This window comes from Oryzias melastigma, linkage group LG20 (assembly GCF_002922805.2).
Source record: "Oryzias melastigma strain HK-1 linkage group LG20, ASM292280v2, whole genome shotgun sequence".
In the NCBI taxonomy this organism is placed as follows: domain Eukaryota; kingdom Metazoa; phylum Chordata; class Actinopteri; order Beloniformes; family Adrianichthyidae; genus Oryzias; species Oryzias melastigma.
The window spans coordinates 16,116,693-16,141,782 of NC_050531.1; the positions used below are offsets into that span (position 1 = coordinate 16,116,693).

General features: G+C 38.0%; 2 protein-coding genes across 2 annotated transcripts in view; one reads left to right on the plus strand and one right to left on the minus strand.

Moving 5' to 3' along the window:
- The window catches only part of LOC112151473 (very-long-chain enoyl-CoA reductase), a 13,245-nt gene extending 4,519 nt beyond the window's left edge, over window positions 1–8,726 (plus strand). Inside the window, exons 4-13 of the mRNA XM_024280436.2 lie at window positions 740–784; window positions 1,326–1,429; window positions 2,009–2,124; window positions 2,777–2,882; window positions 4,473–4,545; window positions 5,545–5,588; window positions 5,658–5,715; window positions 5,861–5,949; window positions 6,033–6,078; window positions 6,167–8,726. Of these exons, the coding sequence (XP_024136204.1) occupies window positions 740–784; window positions 1,326–1,429; window positions 2,009–2,124; window positions 2,777–2,882; window positions 4,473–4,545; window positions 5,545–5,588; window positions 5,658–5,715; window positions 5,861–5,949; window positions 6,033–6,078; window positions 6,167–6,294 (809 nt within the window). The 3' untranslated portion in view covers window positions 6,295–8,726. The remainder of the gene's footprint in view (window positions 1–739; window positions 785–1,325; window positions 1,430–2,008; window positions 2,125–2,776; window positions 2,883–4,472; window positions 4,546–5,544; window positions 5,589–5,657; window positions 5,716–5,860; window positions 5,950–6,032; window positions 6,079–6,166) is intronic.
- Window positions 8,727–10,287: 1,561 nt separating this feature from the next.
- abca4a (ATP-binding cassette, sub-family A (ABC1), member 4a) overlaps window positions 10,288–25,090 on the minus strand; it is a 40,379-nt gene continuing 25,576 nt past the window's right edge. Inside the window, exons 25-50 of the mRNA XM_024280435.2 lie at window positions 24,104–24,309; window positions 23,983–24,031; window positions 23,738–23,818; window positions 22,517–22,674; window positions 21,107–21,231; window positions 20,511–20,609; window positions 20,232–20,421; window positions 20,056–20,150; window positions 19,911–19,943; window positions 19,649–19,754; window positions 19,472–19,546; window positions 18,998–19,167; window positions 18,735–18,912; window positions 18,514–18,629; window positions 16,445–16,592; window positions 16,232–16,355; window positions 14,045–14,174; window positions 13,821–13,941; window positions 13,667–13,729; window positions 13,459–13,565; window positions 13,176–13,317; window positions 11,202–11,336; window positions 11,025–11,128; window positions 10,854–10,946; window positions 10,535–10,784; window positions 10,288–10,407 (exon numbers count right to left, since the gene is read on the minus strand). Of these exons, the coding sequence (XP_024136203.2) occupies window positions 10,288–10,407; window positions 10,535–10,784; window positions 10,854–10,946; window positions 11,025–11,128; window positions 11,202–11,336; window positions 13,176–13,317; window positions 13,459–13,565; window positions 13,667–13,729; window positions 13,821–13,941; window positions 14,045–14,174; window positions 16,232–16,355; window positions 16,445–16,592; window positions 18,514–18,629; window positions 18,735–18,912; window positions 18,998–19,167; window positions 19,472–19,546; window positions 19,649–19,754; window positions 19,911–19,943; window positions 20,056–20,150; window positions 20,232–20,421; window positions 20,511–20,609; window positions 21,107–21,231; window positions 22,517–22,674; window positions 23,738–23,818; window positions 23,983–24,031; window positions 24,104–24,309 (3,218 nt within the window). The remainder of the gene's footprint in view (window positions 10,408–10,534; window positions 10,785–10,853; window positions 10,947–11,024; window positions 11,129–11,201; window positions 11,337–13,175; window positions 13,318–13,458; window positions 13,566–13,666; window positions 13,730–13,820; window positions 13,942–14,044; window positions 14,175–16,231; window positions 16,356–16,444; window positions 16,593–18,513; window positions 18,630–18,734; window positions 18,913–18,997; window positions 19,168–19,471; window positions 19,547–19,648; window positions 19,755–19,910; window positions 19,944–20,055; window positions 20,151–20,231; window positions 20,422–20,510; window positions 20,610–21,106; window positions 21,232–22,516; window positions 22,675–23,737; window positions 23,819–23,982; window positions 24,032–24,103; window positions 24,310–25,090) is intronic.

The window sequence follows — 25,090 nt, forward strand, 5'->3', positions numbered from 1 at the left end:
AGTGTTCAGGAAAAAAAATTACCTAGTCTGAAATTCGATCCTCACATTTTTACCATGATGTAACTGTTTTACAAGGAATTCATTATCAACTAATTTTGCATTTTCAACACAAGTACTCAATTAAAAAACAATGAGAATTGATGAGCTAATCCCTTCATAAAGTTTAGAAAAGTAGCTAAACTTTTTCCCACCTGAAGTGTTTTGGAGATTTCACGGAGGCAGCCATTTTGAAAACGAGCAGGAAAAGGCCTTCTAGTGCCTCAAGTGGAATGATGATGAACTGCAGGGCAGAAAGTAAGAAAATAATACACGTTACATACAATGGGTTTTTAAGGAAAGTTTTTAACATGCTAAAGAGGAAGTAGTCATGGGGTGACATACATTTTTTGCATTTGTAATTTACCTGAAACTGCATCATTATATAGATTTTGGTGTATGATTTTTCAGAGTTGAAGTAAGTTGTCCTGCAGCTTCTCGTGTTGCATCAGTTGCGTATTAAAAACAGTTTCTGATCTTCTTGCATTGGTTTCTACCATCAGCTTGCCTCCTTAGAGATGCTACTAAAAGCGTGCCAAGCCTGAGGCTGCCAGCACCATCACTGTAGCACAGCTCAACCTGATTCCATTATGGCCAATTATTATAAGGCTCGATGCCAAAAGACAAAACTTTACATTGCCAACTGATCAGGCAGTTTGTGGGTCAGTGTGAGTGTAAAGTGTGTTTGTTTTGATCTGCACAGATCCTCACTGGTATCCAGCAAGACAAGCACTGACACTTGATCCCAGTAAGTATCAATGAGGGAGTTGCAGAATGTTGTGCCTTATGCACTCTTCTTAAATATGTTTTTAAGACTTTCTTTGTATTCCTTTTTTTTTACACACAGTTAAGTATAATAGAAAATGTTTTGGATTGTTACTTATTTATATATATAAATTTCAAGTAAATAATGAAACAAAAATGTTAATCCTCTTTAGCAGAACTCTTTTACATTTTTATCTTTTGCACTAAAACATGCCTATTAATGAACACAAGACCCATTTAGTTTAACCTATGGAATTGCACCTCTTAAACTGGTGTAGAGATATTCAGGTCAGTTAGTTTATGGGGCATTCCAAAAATAATCTACAATTAGTTCAGCCTGTTATCTATGACGGTGCCACCATGAACCTTCAGGGAGAGATAATATGTAGAAGAAACATCAGTTTAAGCAATAATATCAATACCAAATGAGTTCATGTGACCGTTTGCTCTTTCTATGACTGTAACTCCATAAAGGTCTTCATGTTGAGCTCAAAAAGCTCTGTGACACAAGTCTTCTCTTTTAGAGGGAAAATCTCTCAGGGATGAAGAGATCTTGCAGAGTCTACCAGTGGGAACTACTGCCACCATGTATTTTAAAGACCTGGGGCCTCAGTTAGGCTGGACTACGGTGAGAAAAGCACACCTTTTAGACGATAAGTAAGCTTAAAAAATAATTAAAAGGTAATGTAACTGTATGATTTGTTGCAACTAAGAATCTTTGGTTTTATTTTTCTTTCAATAGATACAATTTACAGTTACTGAAACTCAAAACTCAGTCTGAAAAATACCTAACGGTGGAACTTCCAGGTTACATTAAGATGTATGAAAACCACATTCAGATCTTCTGCTTTGTATGGTCTGATGTGTTTTAAAAAGCATCAATTCATACTCACACCAAAATGAGTGTGGGTATGTCTCATGTTCTTCCAAAAATGGAGATCAGTGGGTCAGAAATGTAAAAACAATCCTTAACGAATCAACACCGACAAGACCAGATGAAATGCAGCGGGCAAGAGATGATTGGGACGCTCTAATCTTAAATTGAGCTAATGAATAACTGTAGTTTGTGCCTGGCTGAGATTCTATGATTTCATAAATTGGAATAGAGCTGTGAAAGAAAGAAAAAACGTTACAATATCCATCAAATCTGTAATTAGATCAAATCAAATTTTTTGCCTCTGATACTCATCTCCTCTTTATTTCTCAGGTATTTTTTGCAGAGAACATCGGCCCTCTTCTCATCTACCTCCTCTTCTACTTCCGAGTGCCGTACATTTACTCTGACAGCTACGCCTTCACCTCCAGCCCCCACAAAGTCGTCACGTGAGTTCACGAATTGAAAAGCCAGCCGCAGCGCGTGGATCCTGACATCCAACCGGCCCGTGACAGCTTTTTAAGTTGTTAAGTGCCTACAAAGCATTTCCCGTCAGATTATTCGGCATGAGATTGATTTATTGTCTGGATGAATACATTTCTTTTTCCTGGTTGGAGTAATGCCACCTCACATATGGAATGACGCACACTTGACACCAAAAAAAAAAAAAATCAAAATGTTAAATTAAATCAGAAGAGGCGACTGCATCTCTCATGTCTCTGAACCATCCTGAAAATTAAATTTTTCTATGAAAGATCTGCGCAATACCTTGCTATGACAGCAGATCGAGGAGAGTCCTTTTGTTGCATTCATTTGTTTGCATCATTTTGGCTTCAATGCTGCTGATTCTCTATCAGGTTATGACGAATTCTCCTTCAGCATTTGGAGTTTTTACTTGATTTATTATCAAATATGTTTCTCTTGTTGAAGTTTCATGTGCTTTATCACAATCATAAAAAATCAATATGATCTATATTTATATTACACCTAAAGTTACTATGCACCTTACCTCACTTAGATCATAAAATGTTGAATTTACAGTGTGCACATGACAATAACCAGCTGCTAAGAGTTTACAGAATGTCCCCGTTTGTCTGTCAGGACGGCCTGTGTCTGTCACACCTTCCACTATCTGAAGAGGCTAATTGAGACTATCTTTGTGCATCGTTTCTCCCACGGCTCCATGCCTCTCAGGACTATCGTCAAGGTGAGGCCATGATCATCTCCGAAATGAAAAGTCTGTTGGGTCCATTATGTAAAAATTCACTACATCCAAAGTGTTTGATGTTTACATTTAGATTTGGATTGATCCAGACTTAAAGTCATCTTTCGATCTATTTTTAAAGCATTCCCAGTGGTCTTTTAATTAGGATGATGCCATTTTTAGACAAAAATCATAAAACTTGTGTCAATCCATTGGACATAGTTTCTGCAGAGCGACATTAGAAATTTGCTTCTAAAGCTGCGTTTCCATTGGCTATGAAATTGTGCTAATTGGATATAATAAATGTGATTTATTGAAACATGACAATTTTGAAAAAAAAAATTAAAAAAATAGCGTTCACGCTGGGAGGAGGTAGTTTTTTGAGGGAGTCACGTGATTAATAACCGGATCCCACGCCACAAGAGGTCCAACAGCATCACACATCTCATTCAAAGTTGAGCGTGTCATGCGGAATAATTGGATCCACAGCTCCTCTGTAAAATCCTCAACACTGATTTTCCAAAATCTCCTAATCCGTAGCCACTCTTAAGTAGCTTGCCACTCCAAGACGCCGACATCTCCTTTGATAGATGGTTAGTGCTAGCACTGATGCAGAAATGTGAAGGTATCTGCTGCAAATCAGCATTTTTTTTAATGACTTATCCTGTGTTTTGGTTTGTGTAATTATGATTTAATGGAAACAGTGTCATTACGAAATTTCGTTTTTTGACATTTCTAGAATTGCGATAAAGTTTTTTGCATGTGTGTAATGGATACGCAGCTTGGGTTGTGAGCGGGACAGTTGGTAAAGAAAGCCCGCCCCCCATTTCCCATCACCCATCTGTGTATGCACTCTACTGCTAGCTTATAGCCCTTCACACCACCAAGCTAACACTAGCAGTGCAACAAAAATAGGGAACATTATCAAAAGCTATCCAGCTGTACAGTTTGGAACCAGATTCTACAGACAAGTAAAACAAAGACATACATGGATCTATTTGTCTACAAGTTGATAGTAGTAATGTTCTCTTAGTCTGTTTTTTTTACACATTGCAAAGAAAATTGGGAGTTGCAAGAATTGTGAAAATGCTAAGAGTTAATAAAGTCTAACTGAATGATAAAAAAAACTGAAAAATTTTGAACAAAAATCACTAAAACGTCAGTTTTCTGGGGTTTTTTGTAATAGAAGAAAACATTTTGAAAGACCACCTTTTTCTTTTAATCGAATGCAACATGCTTCCATAATTCAAGCTGCCTTAAACAAAAACTGATTTAACATAACTTTTTGTGTTTTTTGTAATTTTTATACTGATTTATATTCCAAAGTTTTCTGTAACTTTACAGATTTCCCTCCATGGGCTTTTGTTTCTGTGCATGGAAATTATGGTTTTCCCCAAAAAGAAAGGCATTTAATCCCTAAACAGCCTGTAAACAGTACAAGAGCATAGATTAAACAGACTGAAATGGGTAGTTTGTAAAGAGAAAACAAATGGATTTCACTTATCAAGTATGATTATTTTGTATGTCAGATAATTTTTATCTTTGTATTTTAGTCTGGGATTTTACTTGTTTTTTATGTTTGTTTTTTCCCAGAATTGCTTGTATTACTGGGGTTTCTCAGCATGGTTGGCCTATTATATCAACCATCCTCTTTACACGCCTCCATGTAAGTCACTCTATTTCACTAACATCCATCCTTAGGTTGTAGGTACATATAAAGGACCTATATTATACGTTTCTTAAGCCTTTTAGAGTAAACTATTTCCATAAATATGATCATATATAACCTTTGGAACGCTAAAAAGCAAATTATTTATGAAATATCAATTATTTTCGTGAGCTTTTTTCCCTACTCGGAAGTAAGGAGACTTTGAGGCTACGCCTTTTGTTGTGGGTGCCGCCTATTTCATGACTTCATCCTAGAGCTGGCCTCAGCAGCATGTCTGTATTTCGCTCACGAAAACAAACTACATATAAACTTTTGCAAAGATGATGTACAGATTGTGTATATAAAATGAAAGCGTTTTACCGATCACTGCTAGCTCCGTATAAAAGGTGTGTTTGCTTGGGGGCGGGGCTGGCAGACTCTTCTTGGAAGGGGCTGTTCCCAACTTTGTGATGTCACAGTGTGAGGCCCCACTGGTTTGCAGAGAGAAGATTTTAGAGAAATTCTAAGAGATGCGTGAATGGATCAAAACACCACTTTAAAGTTGTTTTTTTATGAGGAAATAACACAGGAAAATAACATTTGAATACACTTAAAAGCTCAAGAAAGTTGATTTTTCATGATATAGGCCTTTTAAATACTTTCAAGTGAAAAGAGAAGTTTATTTATTAAGTCTTAAAAAAAGAACACACTTTCCTTCCCAGGTTTTGTTACATTTTGGAGCCTAAAACAGTGCTTGAAAATATATTCTTACCAAATATTGTAAAAAAAAAAAAAAGTCATTTTAGCTGCAACAAGTTTATGCATTGTCATTCATCCCTAAAAAGGAATCTTGGTCCAATCATTTACTTGAAAGTGCCTCAGTCCATTACCTACAAGCTAAAGCTAAGTTAATGTAAGCTGAATTAATGAAACATATGATTCAGGATCCATCATACTAGCTAAAATCACAGCTACACTGATACACATCCAGTGTCTCATGTCATTTTCTCTTCATAGCATATGGAGAGCTCCAGGTCCACTATGCAATGCTCTTATTTGTGGTACGTATACCTACGTTTGCCCTGCTCTAATGCAACGTCCCGCTTCTCATCAGCCGGTTTCTGCTTCAGATCTGTGAACTGGGTAACTTTTCCATTCACCTGAGTCTCAGTCACCTCCGAGGAGACAGTGAGTGAGTCCTATCTTCCTGCACATGCTTTGATGCAAAAGTATGAACACGCTTCATCAGTTTGAAATGATTGTGATTCTTTTTCTTCACCTAAAATGTGTTAGAGTAATCAAAAGTGTGTCTGTTTTGGAAACTGAACGTCAGGATGCAGAGGCAGAAGGTTTCCCGTGCCGTCTAAGAACCCGTTCACGTGGCTGTTTTTTCTCGTGTCCTGTCCAAATCACACATACGAGGTAAAGACTGTTGAAACTTCCTGTGAGAACAGAAAAAAAGTGGCGTGAAACCTGCTTACTCAAACCCTTGAATCACACTTCAGGTTGGGACTTGGGTGAGCTTCTCCATCATGACACAGTGCCTGCCAGGTACATCGTGAGTCATACAAACATTATTCATATGTGCTACATGTCAGTAGAAGTGGCTACAGGATTGTTGAAACATTTTGTCTTGCAGTGGCAGTTTTCACACTCCTGGGGTTCATTCAGATGACCATCTGGGCCAAAGGGAAGCACAGAGCCTACAACAGAGAGTTCAAAGACTATCCTGCTGTTCGAGTGGCCATAATACCCCTGATTCTCTGATAGTGGGTGGAGCTTGAAAGTGTGACTGGATATGAGACTCGACTGAATGAGCGGCTCCAACCAAATGAAGTTAGGCCCCCCTTTTTTTTCACGATATGGCCATATTGGAGGCAGAAATCATCAGTAGGTGATGATTGGTCCAAGTTGGCATTTCTATGGCAACTACTGTCCCAAATCAGGAGTTTGGTTAACTCCACACCCCTACCACATTTGACATTGGGGGAAAGCAGGCACTAACTAATTTTATGAGGGGGACCTGGTGACAGACAAGATGGTGGCTGAAAATCATTAGCAGGAAGGAAGTCCAATACTGGAAAATCATGCCACCCCCACCCCCCTGCCCACAAAACTCTTGTTTTTATCGAAAAAGACTAATATAGCTGGCAACCCAAACAAATATGTTTTTTATTTTTTACGTTTTTAACCTTTACCATTTGAGGTGCTTCTATCAAAACATAAAATACTGTTTGACATACCGTAACTCTTTTCACATTTAGCTGATCTGCGGAGAAAAAGTGGCTTAGCGCTGGTAAACAACCCTTTAAAGTTGCTTGTCACAGATATGCAGCACATTACTAACGTATAGTATTTTTATATCAGTCCAAAGCTGCTTTTCTCAGAGCTGATTTACGTTGATTGCATAAAGAGGTTACCGCAAGCTAACTGTGGTCAAACATCAAAGCTGGTCCAATGTAAAAGTCTCAACAGTTTTACAAATCTGAAGACTTTTGTTAATATCCTTTAATAAAGCGTTTACCCTCTTTTGACGCATTGTAAGCTAGTCCCGAAGACTAAAAAAAGGTTTTAATAAAGGTGGCTACAACTCTGAAATTTTGTGGAATTTCCACTTCCAGCTAAGGATTTTCAGCCACCATCTTACGTACTACCAGGTCCTCTTGTACTTTTATTGAGGCATCTGATTGGCCAGTTTATAACTTGACTAACTTACACTACAAAAAGATTATCATAAAAAATAAATTAGGATAACATGTTAAAAAAAGGCTGAATCCAAACTCTTCTCCCTACCAATACATTTAGCCCTCCAAACATAGAGTTGTGGAAAAATAGTGTCTCATAATTCGGACGTCACTTTCGCTTGAAAGTTCCCAGTTAGCTACTTTAGCGAGGAGCTGCTAGCATGTAGAAATATGTAAAAACATTGGTTTTATAACTTTAAAAAGTCATGCTAAAGCATTAAGTCCAAACTTACATTTAAATGTAAACCACCCACGTGAAGAAGTATGTTTCTCCTCCGCGGTACAGCGGAACACCTTCACGGTAGAGGGTCCTGCTTCCCTCCGCCGCGAGAGTTAGCCCTTAAAAAAGTCTCTAGGACAACCCCTCTAAATGCTCCTACATTTTGATGGGTAGGGAGAAGCTGTAGTGGAAGAATTCAGATTCGGCCCAAGAGTGTTTATTCTAATAAATAGAAGTCTGTGGGATTTTTTCATCTTGGGGAGATCGGGTACTTCCTGTTTGAAACTCCAGGGGGAGGGGTCACTTAGTTCTCATATACAGCCAATGGCAGCATGCTAGGAGTCTCCGACTATGCAACTTTATTTGAAGTATAGAAAAACGAAATAAACCAGGAATTAGTAATGATGCAAAGTGTTTGTACATGACTGTATTGTACATTATTTGTTTCTTATACAAGTTTCTAAGACTTTCGTAGAATAGATCCTAAGTGCTTTTATGAATTCCGATATGCTGCTACTCTAGAATTCAGACGATGCTTTCAAACCTGCAGTTAGTTTCTTCATTCAACTGGCTTTAAGGCAAACATGGTTTCACTTGCTTTGGCAATAAAAACAGGATTTAATGTTTTAAGTGCCTACAGAAAAAATGTTTTGCTAATAGCAACACTTTCAAGTTCTCAGGAGCCATGCTAATATAAAAAACATTTTACGTCATGACATCAACTTGTACATTAGCTTTCTAATCAGGAAGTTGTTAACAGCATCCGCGGTAATGAAAATCATCATTTTAAAACTCAGGTTTCATTTTTCACAATAAAGGCTCACGCGTTAAGGAAAATGTTACTTTATTTGAAATTTTGCTTCTCTTAGAAACTTTTTTTTTTTTTTTTTGGAATGTCATCTTCCACTTATGACACCAGGTGCAGGTGGAATCCAGAAAATGTACCAAAGTGCAAAGATTGAGCAACAATTGAATACATAGAAATAAAAACATGTCACAGTATCAATGTTAACAGCAGCAAAAAGATTCTGTAACTGTCAGGTGTATTGCACTAAAATACTTCCAAACTTGCTGGTGTAAACTGCTTAAGATCAATAAAGTGCTAAAACTATGGCTCCTTGACTTCTTCTTGACTTGACCAAAAGGCAACTAAAGACAATCTTGCTTGGCATTGGAAGCAATAAGACTGAAGACCTATGCTTTCTCAAAAACTCGATGAAAAACCTTCTTTTTTTTGTACGTACCATGAAAGAAAGTCTCTTTTTTGTTTAGTTTGCAAGGCCTACAAGGTGAGCAGAACATGGAACATGCAGCAGGCACATAAATGTTCCACACTTTCTAAATTTAAAGCTCACTAACCTTGTGTGCTGAAAAAAGCTCAATAAAGAAATTCAAATGAATCCTCTTGCAGTTAGTTGCTTGATTGTAAGGTCTAATGCATACAGTATATGTACCATATTTTCTGCAATATAAGGCAGACTACAGTGCACCTTGTATATGGATTAAAACTGGTGGGCTTACACGGATGTTGAAGATATTTTGAGTTATATGGTGCTCTGTCATCATTTCAGTCTATTTTTTGGATAAGTTGCTAAGACGATGGGATGTTTTCAGAGCTAATGCGTCAAGTGTGTTGTGTCAAACTGTGTGTTTTTTACGTTACTTACAAGGTTGGAAGTTAGCATAGTTACAATAACATTGTTTTAGCTGTATCAGTCTGCGTTTATTTACATGTAGCAAACAATGCTATGAGTTACAGGTACAGAGAATATGCTAACACGGTTGCGTTGTTGGATTGTTATTTTTTTTTACGTCTTACTAACAATGTTAAGAGCTAGCATAGTCACAATGACATTTGTTTTAATGGTATCCGTCAGCTTTTTTACTTATTGCAAACATGTGTTAGCGTAGTAACAGTAACTTTTTTAGCAGCATCAGTCTGTTTTATTACATATTGCAAACAAAGGTTGTGAGTTAGCAAAATCATAGTAATGCTTGTTTTAGAAGCATGTTTTTTTATATGTTGCAAATGAGGTTCTGAGTTGGCATAGTCACTGTAATGTTTTTCGCATTATCAGTCAATTGTTTTTATGTGCTACGAAGAAGGTTGGGAGTTAGCGTAGTAACGTTTGCTTTAGCGATATCAGTCAGGTTTTTTTACATGTAGCAAACGTGAATTGGCATAGCCATAGTAATGCTTGTTTTAGCGATATTCATCGTTGTTTTTACATGTTGCAAATAAAAGTTAGCATAGCCATAGTAATGTTGGTTTTTGTGGTATCAATCTTTTTCCATGTGCTACGAACGAGGTTGGGAGTTAGCAGTTTGTTGCTAGCGGATCAGTCTGTTTTTTTACGTCTTGCAAAGAATGTTGGGAGTTACAGGTATTATGATGGAGCTAAAGCTTCTAATGTGGCTAAAGTGTAGCGTGTCACAAACAAGTTCTAGAATCACTGTGGACACAGTAAATAAAGTCTAACTGACTGACTTGTCTTTGACTTTTGTCTCATTTAATGTGCCCTATAGAGCAATTATATTTGACATAAGTTGGAACATAGACCATTCTTTGACTGTGAGCTTTATAATACAGTTTGTCCTATAGTGCAGAAAATACGGTAGTTCCTAAAACGGCTCTCCACTGAAGGAGTCTTCATGATAACATTGGATTTGATCACAGTGACATAATGCATCATATTGTACATTTGAATCTTTTAGATTCTCTTTTTTATCAAAGCAGTTCTTTAAAGTGCAAAAGTAAAAACCAGCTGTTGATCTGTTCAGGCGACTGAGGCGTGTCTACTTCCTGGACGATTTGATTGGTATGGTCTCAATGTAGCGTTGCACTCCTGCTGCTTTTGGATGCAACACAATTGCGTCATCCTCTCTTGACTGCTGCTTGGCAAAATTCACAAACACCTACAAGGACAAAGAACAGAAGGAATAGTAAATAAAGCAAAAGAAAAAACTGTTTTTGAAGTGAGTAAAACATAACAAATGTTTCATATGAGAGAAAAGATGAGTAAATGGATGAACTTGAGTCGACCTGGTCGAGCGTGGTCTGTGAGACCGAGTAGTCCTCTATGTTGAGTTTGTCTTTGTTGACGAGGACCATTTGAAATATTCTGGCCAGAGAGGAGGAGGAGATCTTGTACTGCAGAGTGTTGTAGTGTTTCTCTGTTTGGATGCAGCCGGGGAAGGTGCTCTCCATAAAAGCTTCAGCGGGGCTCAAGTCCGGGTGGCAGCCAGGGTTTGCCGTCCTGATCTTCATGGTCACAACGTAACCGTCGCCGTACCTAGAGGAGGATTAAGACTTTAGTGGCTGCACTTTTATAAATAATATGGGATGAAGTGTGAAAACAAACTTGTATTTGAGGTGTTGAATCGTTCCCAGACACTTGAAGGAACCATGGACCATGATGGCTAACCGGGTACATAAAGCCTCACATTCTTCCATACTGTCAGAGCAAAAATCACAGGGATTAACGTTAGCATTGGCCTTAGTACAAACATGCTTGTGTTTTAAAAGCGGTTACCTGTGTGACGTGAGGACCACAGCTCGTCCGTCCTGGATAACACTCATGATGGAGTTCCAGAGAAAGCGTCTGGAGAGAGGGTCCATACCTGTGGTAGGTTCGTCCTACAAATACAAAAACAAGCTTTTACTTGATCTTAAAAACAGGTGAAAGCTACGTAAAAATGTTTGTTCTTACCAGCAGCACCAGAGCAGGACAGCCTATCATAGCGATGGCGGTTGAGAGTTTTCTTCTGTTGCCTCCACTGTAAGTTCCTGCGGTTCTGCTGGCATACTCTGAGAGGCCGAGCTTCTGGATGGCCCAGTCTGCAACCTGCATGTGGACATATGTATGTTTCAAACTCTCACCAACTGTTAAAGCCAACCCAGATGCAACAAATGTTGCAGTTCCCCAAACGACCACTAGGGTCTGGTTTCAACAGATAGTAGATTTTGTACTGACTGAACACTAAAGGGATTTTTCTTTAAAATAAGCTTTTTACATGTTATTTTAACTTAAATGTGTGAGTTGTAATGTGTAGGTCGATTTCTGTAGCAGGTGAGTTGACTTAATAAAACATTTACTTTACTTGTTACATGTTTTTGCTCTTTTTCCACTAAACAAAATAACAGCACAGAACAAATATGCCAAAGGTTGTTTTTTTTATATGTATTCTTTTTAGCATACACAAAAAAGTAACACAAGTTGTACATAAACAGGCCTCTAGCAATAGATTCAGTAAACTTAAGAAGTTGGATTTTTGTAAGATTTGAATCTGCATATTTAGGTAATTAAACACATTTTTTATTAAAGTTGATTTGCTGAAGGTTCAAAGACCTATGGTGGAGGACTAAATGATTGGAGAGGTGAGAAGAAAAACTAACTGTACATGAGGTGTTGTTGGAAGCAGGTGGAGAGGCATGAAGACAGGTATAATGTGTGATTTGGTTTTGAAGGTGACACATATTTCCCTCCTGAGGATACGGTAGCAAGATTTGATGAGCCCAGGATTGCTGTTATATGAAGCTTCCTTCTTTTGCATCTTCTGAGTGGTTGAATCCTGGTATCAGCAGTGGATATGTGGAAGAACTCTCAGGGACACCAGCCCTCGAGCACCGATATTGGCCACATCTGCCTTAGGGGAATAAGAAAGCAGGCACAGCCTCCTAAAATCCCCTTTTTTGCTCCTGAATCCAAGGTGGTCTAAACTCACAGGCTGAGATAACCCACTCTTCCTCTATTTCCAGATGTCCTTCCCTCCTTTACACACTGCAGAAAATGTTTGAAGCCAATCAAAAGCTGGGATTGTTGAAAAAGAAGCAGGCTAAAAGAATTATACACATTTTATAGGAGTTTTATAGGAGTTTACCCAACACTACTTATCCTAAATATAAATGTTCTTAAATCTGATATTATTTTAGCAAAGGAAATCAAACAATATGTTGATTTTTATTCAGAATAACAGTTTAACCATAAAAAATAATCATATTTGGTACATGTATTTCTAAAACCCCTATAACTCATTAATATGATCATTAAAAAAGCCATTGTATATAAGATAGTCCATGTTTTCTTTGCTGTCGTTCATCACCCTTCCACTAGGGGCAGTAGAAGGGCTTTTCCTGCTCATTTTAAAATGGCTGCCTCCATAAAACAGTTTTGGAAGGATAAAAATTAGATAATTTTCTCACTTTTATGCTAAAAAAACCCATCCATTGTTACTAATTGTGTTTAAATGACTACTTGCTATATTGAAATAATGCAGAATTTGTTTATAATTAATTCTTTATAATAAAATTACTCCATGTTTGAATAATGTGGATCAAATTTGAAAAAGTTGGTAAATAAGGTTGTTTTTTTGTCCCTAAATTCTCATGTCAATATTTTTTGCATCTTAAACTAACATTGCTGTGATTAAAAGGTACGAATTCACTCACTGTATCATATATATCATAAAAAAGGGGTAATGCAAAAAAGAAAAAAAGAAGTTCTTATTGATTTAATCTAAGGATTTAAAAACATATTTCCAAAAAAATTAAGTTTATGCCAGTAGTGGGCTTCACAAAGTTTATATTGAAAAAAACTAGTATTAATCAGGTATATATTACATCTCTTTCATTACATCCCATTCTCCAACATAAGCGATTGAGGTGATGACAGAAACCTTCTCACCCTGCTGATCTGGGACTCTGGGACGCCTCGGAGTCGGGCGTAAAGGTGCAGATGTTCTCTGCCTGTTAGCAGCTCATCTATGGCATCAAACTGCGGGCAGTAACCCATGTTCTGATGGACGTCCAGGATGTTGGTCAAAATGCTGCAGAGGAAACAAAAGGCTCCAAGATGGAGATTTGTAGTGCTACGTTCACGTCAGACATGTGTTGCACATTCACAAACACACAGATTACAGGTTTCTTTCCCATCAAGTCCTAACATTGTGTAATTCTATGAAACAAACCTGTGACCAGCAACTGAAGCATCTCCTGACGTCACATCAATGTCACCTGTTAGCATCTTAAATGTCGTGGTCTTTCCTGCTCCATTCACCCCCACCAGACCAAAACACTGCATTTGAAACAAAAAAAAAGCAAAATCAATGAACAAAAACACAAAAACAACTTTTGGATTCTGCAGCTTTAAGATGTGTAAGGCAAAAGTTCACCAACTTCTCCGGGTGACACTCCAACACAAATGCGATCCACTGCAGGAATGATTGTTCCTGTGTACGTCTGGAAAAATAAGGATGAAAAAAATGCAAACACAGCAAAAGTTATTAGTCTTTTAATTCTCAAACGTCATTATAAAGAAGGAAAGCTTCACCTTGGACAGGTCTTTTATGCGTAAAATGTCATTTGTTTTTCCGCTCTGCTGGATGCGTTTCCTCTCCTCTGCAACATCCACGTCTTCCTCCAAAATGTGGGGCTTTGGGCCGTCTGGAATCCTGCCAGTGGGAGGGAGGTGGGAGGCTATTTAGCGGATCAGCCTTCCGTCTATGAGAGTCTCATCAAATCATAGATTGTGTTATGAAGCTCTGCTGCACTTGCCAGTGATCCATGAAGAAGCGGTACTGGATGAGCATGTTAATGACGAAGTACACAAATCCCTCAGCGGCCATGCAAAACAAGTTCCTCCCAATGAAGTCCCAGCTGAAGGGATCTGGACTGTAGTCCTCACCTGAGGAAAACAGTAAAGCTTTAGTGCGCTCATGGGTGGATCTGGGCTGTCTTTCAATTTTTTCTAACTCTGCACAATGTTAATTAGTGCTGTTTAAGAGATAAGTGTGCATTCCTTGCTCACAACGTAGCTTTAGCAAACTTAGTTTGTGTGGACATTCAATGGGCACTTGAGTATCACCGGTCACACCCCGTGCATGTAGCATTGGTCAGTAAAGGGCCAATAGTATTACCTCACTAATGACTAGAGCAACGGTGTCAAACTCAATCACACAAGGGGCTAAAATCCACTTTAGGTCGCGGGCCGAACAGGATAAACATTTATCAAACACTCTAAAACAACTTTTTTAAAACCATAATTTTTTAACATAATTATGAACTAGATATAGAGCAGTTTCAAGCCAAACTGTTCCTGCACTATAGCGCTGAAGTATCTGCATAGCTGCCTCATTCTTTTTTATTGATTGTAATATTTGCTTTTAATTTGTTTTCATGTTTTTATATCTTTTATGTATTTTATAGTTTTTATGCCTTTTATTATTCTGCTCTGTCTTTCTTGCGTACAGCACTTTGGGCCGCCTTGACAGGCAGTGGAAGGTGCTTCATAAATGAATGAATGAAATGAAATAAAAATCAAATGAAATGATAATGCTAGTGTGAATGCTGTGAGCTGAATTAGGGTGCTGAGGAGGCTAAAGCTGATTGCTGGAGATGCTGAAATTCATAGCTGAAAACACTGAAGCTGATAGCCAGCTAAAATATTAGCTAGATGCCAAATTAGCCTAAAAGAAACAATAATAATTAAAAAAAAAAAAAATAGGTTAGCCAGAGCAGCTAGCATTCAGCTGAAAAAAAAACGCTAAACATAAAAATATCCTTAAAAAAAAAACTTTAAAAAAAGCCCAAATAAGTCAAAATAGCTAGCGTGTAAAAATGATCAAAACTCCAAAACAGCAAGAAAACTACTTGGAAAAAAGCCGAAATTAGCTACAACAGCTAGCATGTAGCTGAAATATTAGCTAAAATCCAAAACAGCCTAAAAAAAGTAAAAAAAAAAATGCAAAACTCCAAAAGAGCAAGAAAAAATACTTGGAAAAAAGCCTAAATTAGTCACAACAGCTAGCATTAGCTGAAGTATTAGCTAAACTCCAAAATAGCATAAAAAATCTTAGTACATGCCAAAATAGTCCAAAAAAGCTAGAAGAATGCCCATTTTTAAAACTTTAAAACTGTAACATAATAAAAAGGCAGGAAAAATATTCCAGAATAAAACCTTAAACCTTAAATAACTTTCAATATTTACTCTCCATAAAAATCTATTTTGTTAAAATTATACAAGTTAGAAATAAGTGCAAGATTAAATCGGGCCATTAAGAACAATAAAAGTTAAGGACCACTCAGCACCACTTTTTGATGTTTGGCTGTTCCCATTAAATCACGGGTCTGGACGTTTTGTAGCACGCAGTACTAGACACGGACCGAACCTTGGGCCACGGCCAGTAACAGTACCCAAACCCTATCTGGAACTGGCACCACATGTGGTACCGTTACTGATACGGGTCCGCCACCAGGTTAAGGTTAGGGTACTGGTGCGGTTCACATCCCGGTACCGGTTTGAGTCCCAGATGTTGGGGAGCCTTAATTTAATTGGAACACCCAGCACGTAAAAAAATAACAAGTTGAGAACACCCAAAACGTCAATTTTTGACACGGAGGGGTCTTTAACCATGCGCCAAAATGTGACAACTCAGAAACAAGAAGGTATTGGAAAGACACCCTTAGGATGCTGCTGCTCCAGTCTACGACCGTCTACGGGACCAGACAACCCAAAAACCTGCAGCACCCGAATGGTTCAACCCCTGTACGGATGCATGTGACCCGGGCATCAACATCTAAACCCCAAGAACACTTTTCTACTGTTAGTCTAAAGAGTTGCAGCTAGTTTAGACCTAAATCCAGGGAACCCACTACCTGATGAATAAAAAGAATCAACATTCAGGTGCTGAGATGGTAGACAGAAGCTAAACGTGTCACTGTCAAGGACTACTTAGTGCTTACCAAAGCGAGCGTAGACATCAGTCACAGCCTGGTTCATGGCCATGTCTATAAGCCCTCGCCCCAGGCAGTAATGAGGAAAGATAAGAAGTGCTGTCTTTAAGAGCTGGTTGAATCCATACAGAGCCTACAGAGATATAACCGATAGAAGGGATTAATAAAGGAATGGAAGGCTTACAAATCAAGTTTGGATAAAGCAAGACGAGCAGGACTTACGGAGGTGTTCTCAAACAGGTCCAGGATGAAGGTGATGGCGCTGCTGTTGATACCAATGAAGAGGTTGATGCACGACAGAGAGACGTAGGCTGTGCTCGGGACGCTGAACACGTAGGACATGGGGTACATCATGGGCGTCACAGACCAGCTGGAACAACAACAGAGTCCGTTTGGAAAATAAAATCTGTCAGACAATGTCAGGCTGCTGCTTAAACTCCATTTACCAACATCTAAACATCACATTTTATGTATTTATCATATATTAATATAAGCTGAAGAAAGTTTGAATGTTTTGTTTGAAGTCCTAAAATTATTACTTATTGTATATTAATAATCTTAAAAAAAGTGCGAGAAGTTTCTCAATCTAAAACATTCCAACTACATGAAACTTTTCTTCTCTTACAGCTTGTGAATTCAGTCAGGAAAGAAAAAAATATCAATAAAACAAAATTCATTGTGAAACCACATTTTTTCAAGCATCACAACAAAATAAACACAAAGCTGTCAAAAGTCTTTTAGATTTAGAATAAACTACTTCAGCTCTTTGCTTTTCCTATGGATGGCCCCTTAAACCAGTGGATTAGAGGGCGGTTCATCTCAAAGAAATACTTAACAGTCAGCAGAAGACAAAGCATCTTTGTGTATCCAAAGAGCTCCCACCGGGGATTCGCAGCAAAGTGCAACGCCACATAATCAATAAAATATGGGCTGTGTGAGAGAACTCCTTTTGGAAGTTCCGACAGTATCCTTAATTCCCCTTTGGGGATGAATGGAGCATCTACCTGTGTGCTTTACATTTCTTTGTTAAACATGAGTTTTTGTGTGCTGGAAGTGTTTCTGCAAAGTTTCACCAACTTTTTGTTTCACTGCAGAAACGAATATAAAAAAGCCTGAAGCCGTTTCTGTCAACAAACTTCAGTCAGACATGAGGACAAATCTCACTTTACTCTCTAACGTTCTGAAGTATTTCCTCCTGTACCAACAACAATGGTCATTTTAGGGCTTTACACACTCCAAAAGAGCTGGTAAAAGAGACACATGTAGAGTGGTCACCCACTGATCAGAGGATCCGAGTCCCTGCTCATGTGTCAAAGTGTCAAATAACCCACATTGTTCCTGGTTGTTATAGGTTGGCGCAAGTATAAGGCAGCAGAGTGACAAAATTGTTCCCTAAAATTAATAATTTTTGACAACAAAATTCTAATTGAGGCCGATATAATGCTAATATGTGCCCATAACATACTAGATCATGAGCAAAAAATGCTCATTTGTGCCCAAAAATACAAGTTTGTGTGCACAAAATGCTAATTTATGGCCACAAAAAAAGGTTTTTGCCCACAAAATACAAACTTCAGCCAACAAAAGGCCAATTTCTGTCTAGAAAAATGCTAATTTCTACCTACAAGTTTTTATTTTGTGCCCACAAATGCAAATTTCAGCCTTCAAATTCTAAATTCTGCCCACAGAACAAGTTAGTGCCCAAAAATAGCTATTTTATGCCCCCAAAAATAAAAATGCCTGGCTACAAAATGCTAATTTCTGCTTACAAAACTAGTTAATGCCCACAAATTGCCATTTGTTCCCACAAACTACTAGTTTTTACATAAATTCCACCCTATGCAAAATGCAAATATCTGCACACACATTTTATTTGCGCCCACAAAAACATATTTCAGTGTTCAAGTACAACTATTAAGTTCAAATTTCTGCATACAAAATGCAAATATTTGCCTACAAATTGCTAATTTTTTCCCACGAACGAAGCTAATTTTTGCTCACTAATTTATGACCACCGATTTTTTTATTTCAGGCAACAATTTGTTTGTCTTTTTTATGTAATGTCTGGGGCTTCATAGAAAAATTATTGTATAGCTGTTAAAATCTGAAATTTAGCTGCAAAAACTTAAAATCTCAGGAAACCTGCTTTAAATATGAGTAAAAACAGGATTCGAGGCAGTTGTGTTTTAGAAAATCTTTGCAGGTAAAAAAAATTGTGAATCCTAAATGAGGGTAATAATGTGTAAACCATGAAAGTTTCACAAACATTTCACAATAAAACAACAACTGACCCGTAAAGCATGAGCAGGGCGATCAGTGCTTGCACGTTGGTTGCAGATGTGTAACACTTCTTGTCAAAAAGGAGGAATATTTGCACCACCATAGCTGCACTGATGGAGTAATTCACCTGGAGAGGGGCGGAGGAAACAGCTACAGCTATAATTACATGACCCAGATTGCACCAACAGCTAGTCTGCAAACGTTTTCCAAAAAAGTAACAGGGTTACTGTACCATGTCCCACAGAAAGTTGGCCATCCAGTACACCAGCGGACTGACGCCGCTGACAAACTGCAGGTGTTTGGCTTGAGTGACCCGCTCTTGGATGAGGTAAAGGACGAAGCTGGCCGGGACGAAGGACATGGCGAAAATGACACACATGGCCACCACTGCATCCACGGACGTGCTCAGGCTGGTGAGAGGAGAAACGCAGACCCTGTCAGGTCAGAGCGGCCTGGTACCAGGTTAAACTGCAGAGGGACGGGCGGATCACTCACACGGTGATCTCAGACAGCTGCTCTTTAGTGAGGTTCAGAGGGTGGTTGATGACGGTGATTCCATATTCGTCCAGGTTGGCTCTGTCGGGCAGGTTTGCACGAAGGATGGCGTTATTGGCGACATTCATGAAAGACACCATGGCGTGCCAGCCCTTGTTGTTATACCACACCTGAAAAGCAGGGAACAGATGTGTGTTGTGTGTTAGTCAAAACTGCCCTGGATACAGGCGAAAAATGAGCAAACATGTACAAAGTTTTCAGATCAAAGACAACTTTGTATTAAAAGGACTACATTTCAATTGAGGTTTTTTTGTCCCTTTCTTCCTCATCAATGAACACTTCAGAGGTTAGCAGGGGCTTCCTCACAGGGTTAACCCCCCTGGGTATAATATATTACCAAAGTCGTATCCCTAGTTCCTAGGACCAGTTTGTTTTATGTACCAAGACCAACGATACGTCCATTGATGAACTGACCTTGACATTGTTTGGAGTCTCCAAATACCTGAAGAATGTTCCTACATCTCTGAGAGTTTGCTTGGAGTATTTGCCCTTGGAATGAAAACATAAACCTTCATTACCTAAGGTTTTATCGAGAAACACCAAAGGCATCATTCTATCTCACAAACAGAAAGTTTGAATCCAAAGCCATACCCCTGTCACATTGAGAAGTTGCCCAAGCTGAGTTGCCAAATCCTGGATTGCATTAGGTTGAAGAGATAAAACAGGAAGCTGTCCTCCCACTGATATCCCGCCATACCTGAACAACGCAGCAAAACACCTGAATGACTTCACTTTAACGTTGCAGTACAGAAGAATGATCACTAGAGGGAGAAGCACACCACTACATAGACTCCTGTAACACAACCATATGCATGTGACGTCACTGTTTATGCATTCAGAAAGTGTGAATTACCTTTGTTCATTCACCCAATATTTGCTTTTCAGGCTGGAAAACAAAGGAAGTGAATGGTTTACATCAAAATAATAATAATAATAAAAATAAACACTTCTGATTCATCAAACTTATCTCTTTTCTTTTGCATCTGCTCATTTTTTACCTGGTTCTGATAAGTTTAGGGTATGTCTTAACCAGGTAGTCAGAGATGTTTCTACCAGTTAGGTCCATCAGAACGTCTCCTGTTGACTGGATCCTCTAATGAATTTTAAAAAAAGCATGAAGACGATCAGAGGTTTACGGTACACATTAGTGCACGTTATTGGAGGACGAGCCTACCTGAGGAGGAGGGAGGCCCCCAGCTCCTTCAGGACACACGGGGAGCATGGTGAGTTTCTTGGCTGTGCTGCACTGACATTCTGGAGAGGGTCTGAGGGAATCCCAGCGGGGGCTCTCCAGCATTTCTATCAGGGCGGGGTTGACCAGCGGCATCTCCCACTCTGTAGTGATGTTGTTACACGGGAAATCCCTGGCAGGGAAGACGTTATTTCATATTAAAAGGAAATACTCCAGGGAAGGAATTACGAACAGAAGGTTATCAGAGCGATGATTCCGTACTCCAACGGTTCATCCACCATGCAGCGAGTCCCAAAGCCGGGCTTATCCAGCAGCACGTTTCCAAAGTATCTCATCTGAGCATCCGTGGGGCGCTCATTGCTGCAGTGGATAAGCAGAAATAGAGAAGAAACTAGAATAAAATACTACCAGGAAAAAATGATATGAATATGTGGGCAGAAATGGGAAAAAAATCTTTCTTAGATCACAAAATCTATTGTAATTTTCAATATTTATTGCGATAAAGATCATTAAAAAGTACTATGTGATGAAATAACCAAATATAAAGCAGCAATATGTTCTTTTCTTATGTTTTTTCAATTTTAAAACAATCCACACAATTAAAAATAAGTAAAGGAAATCTTGCTAGCGTGATTGTTTGTGAAAATCAATTAGACTCTCAAATAAGTACTTACAGTTATTGAGTATTATCATTTTTTTTCTGTGCTGTAAAGTCCTAAAATGTAACTTTTTTCAATACGGAAACATTTTTAGGACACACTTCATGGCTTCTGCTTTATTGACTGATTCATTCTACGAACACACCAAGAACTTCCTTTAATACTGCTTTCAATTTAAAGAAAAAGAAAGGTGCAAACCTGAAGAAGGTGTACTGGCGTCCGTACATCCACGGGCTGAGCGTCAGACTCGGGTATTCTCCAAACGGGGGCACGATCAGAGTGAACGTCAGCGAGAAGAACACAAAGCTGGCTGGAAGTACAATCTGCCCATTCGACAAAGTATTGGGGTCAAGTTACAGATGAAAAACGTTGTTGTTTATAACAGTTACATTACAAGAGTAAAGTCAGACATTTACAACTTTAGCCATGAATGGAGGAAATGGAAGTCAAGAATTTCTCATTCTAAATGTAGTAAATTTATGACTGTAAAAAACGCATATTTGCAAGAAAAGTTATACTAGTTATATAACGAGTATATTGTTATAAATTTACGACTTTAAAGGTTATTCATTTTTATTTTAAATTTTGTAAATGTACGACTTTGAAACATGTATGCTTACGAGAAAAATGAAAACGGTTACATTATGAGAATAAATTGTTGTAGTAAAGTTGTAGATTTACAACATTAAAAGTCATCCGTATGGGATTTTAAATTTAGTAAATTTACTACTTTAAAACACAAAAATTTATGAGGATGTCATAATGGTTACATTACAAAAATAAAGTTTTAAATTTACGACTTTAAAAGTAGTGATTTTATGATGTACAAATGTAGTATATTTACGACTTTAAAACATATTTTTTTGCTAGAAAAAAGTCATAATTGTTAAATTATGAGAATAAAGTTATGTGTTTTAAAGTAATACATTTGCAAGATTTAAAATAATAAATGAATAACACGTACATTTTTAAGAAAAGTCATAGCAGTTACATTACAGAATAAAGTTGTAGATTTACGACTTAAAAAGTCTTGCATTTTAAATTTTGTTTATGTACGACTTTAAAACACGTACATTTACGGGAAAAAAAAGTTATACACATGAAAAGACACCAAAGTTGTCTATTTATTGGAGCTGTGTTAAACGGTAAAAGACGTAGAGCTTTTTGTGAAGCTATATTTACGGCTTGGTTTCAAAAACAAAGTTCACTTTTAGCCAACTCAAAATCAAATTATTATTAGGACGTTGACAAGAATATGCTGGAAACTGTTCCTCTTCAGACGGAAGGATTACACAGATTTAGAGATCTTTTGCTGAGGAAGAAAAGAAAAAAGTGGAGAATTGTAGAGATCTCAATAATCTTGTAATTTTACTTTTTTATGCGGCCCTCCAATCACAAAACTACAAGGAAAAAAGCGTGTAAATGTATGACTTTAATCTTGTAATTTAACTCTTTATTTTTTCCTTGGTGGCCCTAATACACCGTAGATTAAAGACAAGAGCAAGAACGAGTTTAGAAAAAGTGCAAAGAAAAAATAAACACAGATTTTAAGCAATAAATGATAGTGTTATGGCACTTTGGGATAACAGAAATCTTCAAAAATGTGACCTGTGCTACGAAGTCTTTGAAGGAGCGAGTGGCATGGTGCAGCCTCTTGATGAGCAGGGCGAAGAACTGCTTGATGGTCAGGCAGACGCCTCTGACCCGGTATGACCCCTGGCCTGCGCTGCCCTCCTTGATCTCGCCTGGACCGCGGCCATTGGACTCTACGAGAAGACGCCGGTTTAGTCAGCATGGGGTGACGTGTGCCTCTGCTGTGCCAAAAGTTAATTGAAAAAGCCAACTAGCTGCCCAAGCAAAGCCGATCTTATTGCCGGTAAACGTTTATGACGTCATCAAACAATTAGCAGCTCATGCTCTAGACGGGAAGGCCAAGCTTTTGCTCGTTGAACTGTGCTGTTGTCGGGACGAACAACTGCTAAAAGTTGAGATGTTTTCATGTTGCAATAAATATCATGATGGATTTCAGTGAAGATTGCATTTTCCAGTGTTCATCATCGACAAACCTTGTAAACCCTTAGCACAAAGTAGAACACCTAAAGTTCATTTTGTTAAGTATATTTACAGTAAGTAAAGTATACTATAGACCATGTATGAGTAGTATGGGACATATACTAACAGAAAAAACTTCTGCAGAACAAATTTGAACATTTTGGATTTACAATATATACATGATCAAAAATAAATAGTAATAAAAAATGCTACAAAATTAAAACATATACGTCATTAGAAACTGTAATTATTAATTACACTTTAAAAAGTGAAACATTGGATCAATTAAGAAAAGCTCTGTAATTTATTACATTTAAAATGATTAGTTTTCATCAAATGACAATTTTTTGTTCATGGTTTACTTAACATTTAACTTCTTGGCACACTTTAGGCCCCTAAGTACCAACTGAGCATGGTTCCAACACCACAGCCTACCTGAGTATTGATTCTGACCATGTCCATCAATTTATGACCAAAGTGTACCGTCTTCTGATGCTACTTCCAGCAGGATAACACGCCATGTCATAAAGATGGAATCAACTCAGACTGGTTTCTTGGACTCTAATGAATCATCTTTTTTTCGACCCAATAGATCACTCAATCAATTGTTTGTTGAATCTATGCCACCAATGATTAAGACAGTTCTGAAGGTAAAAGGTAATAAAGTGGCCGATGAGTGCATCTATATATATATATACTGTATATGTTAAAATCTAAAGTGTGTTTGTCCCACAACAGCAGGTACTTCAGGAGCTGTAAGCTGAAAGCCAACTTCACCTTTTTGCCCTTCCACATCAACAGCCACCCTGTTGAATCCACACACACTAGCTCGAGACATCTGTCGCAATGATTTTTTATCTGAGGCAGTTAGACAAACAGCTGGGTTAATGGTGGATTTAAAGGACAAACACACAGTTCACATTATTAGGGGATGAAACATGACATGTAAATACAAACACATAAAAAAAGGAGAATTGAGAGATTACAACATCATCTCTATACGCTCTAAAATATTTTTGTACCTTGAAAGCATTTCCTGTTGGTTCCTTCTGCAGTGACTTTTAAAAAGATCTACAAGAAAACAGAGCTTTTAACTGTTTGCATCACAACTTTCTTTATTTTGTTGTTGTTTGTTTGTCTCACCTCCTCCAGAGATGTGTCCGACACACCAAAGCTGCTGAGCCCGATGTCCACCAGCGTCTCCTCCAGCTCCCTGAAGAGGCTGGCGTACGCTCGGGGCTGGAAGTTTTGGTTTGGGAGCAGAAAGGTCAGCTCTTGACCTATTTCCTCTATGAGGCGAGCCTGCGGGACGTGGTGATGAACTAAGCCCACAATGCTTTCAATGTTACCTGCAGATGAAAAGAATTTTTTAAAGTATGTTGACTTTAGTATCCAACTTAGCATTTCTAAGTAAAATTATGGAAAAAATGCTTTAATCTCATTTAAATGGTTTTAAATAGAAAAAAACGAGCACAGAGACAGCCCTTGTTAAAATGGTAAATTATATTAGACGTAACCTGGACTTTCAAAAACTCTCAACCCTGGTGCTACTGGATGTAAGTCCAGTTTTTGAAACAGTATATATACATCAGGTTTGGGTCTCTGGTACTGTTTCCTATCTAGTTTTTTAACTAGATTGAAGATTTTATGTATCTATGGATACATACTCCTCATACGCCTATGAAATCAACTGTGGGGTCCCCCAAGGATCAATCTTAGGCCCGCTACTTTTTAATCTACATTTGCTGCCACTTAGGGATGTCATCAGTAAGCGTGGCGTTTGTATTCACTTCTACGCTGATGATACACAACTTTACGTCGCTGTGTCTCTTGGTGACAAAGAGTCAGTACTTTTTAACTGTATTTTAGACATTAAGTAATAACTCAACCAAGGTGTGTGTGTTGGGGGGGGGGGGTGTCACCACCACACAAGTTTTATATTTTTTTACTTTTATTATTTTGTATCACATTTTGGGACAAGTGCTATACAAATAAAATTTGATTTTATTTGAATGACATTGAATTTAATTAACTATTTATTGAATATTTTATTACATTGTTTCTTTCCATTGAACAAACATTTATTTTTTGACCATAACCACTATCAATTTATCACATTGTTTATTCATT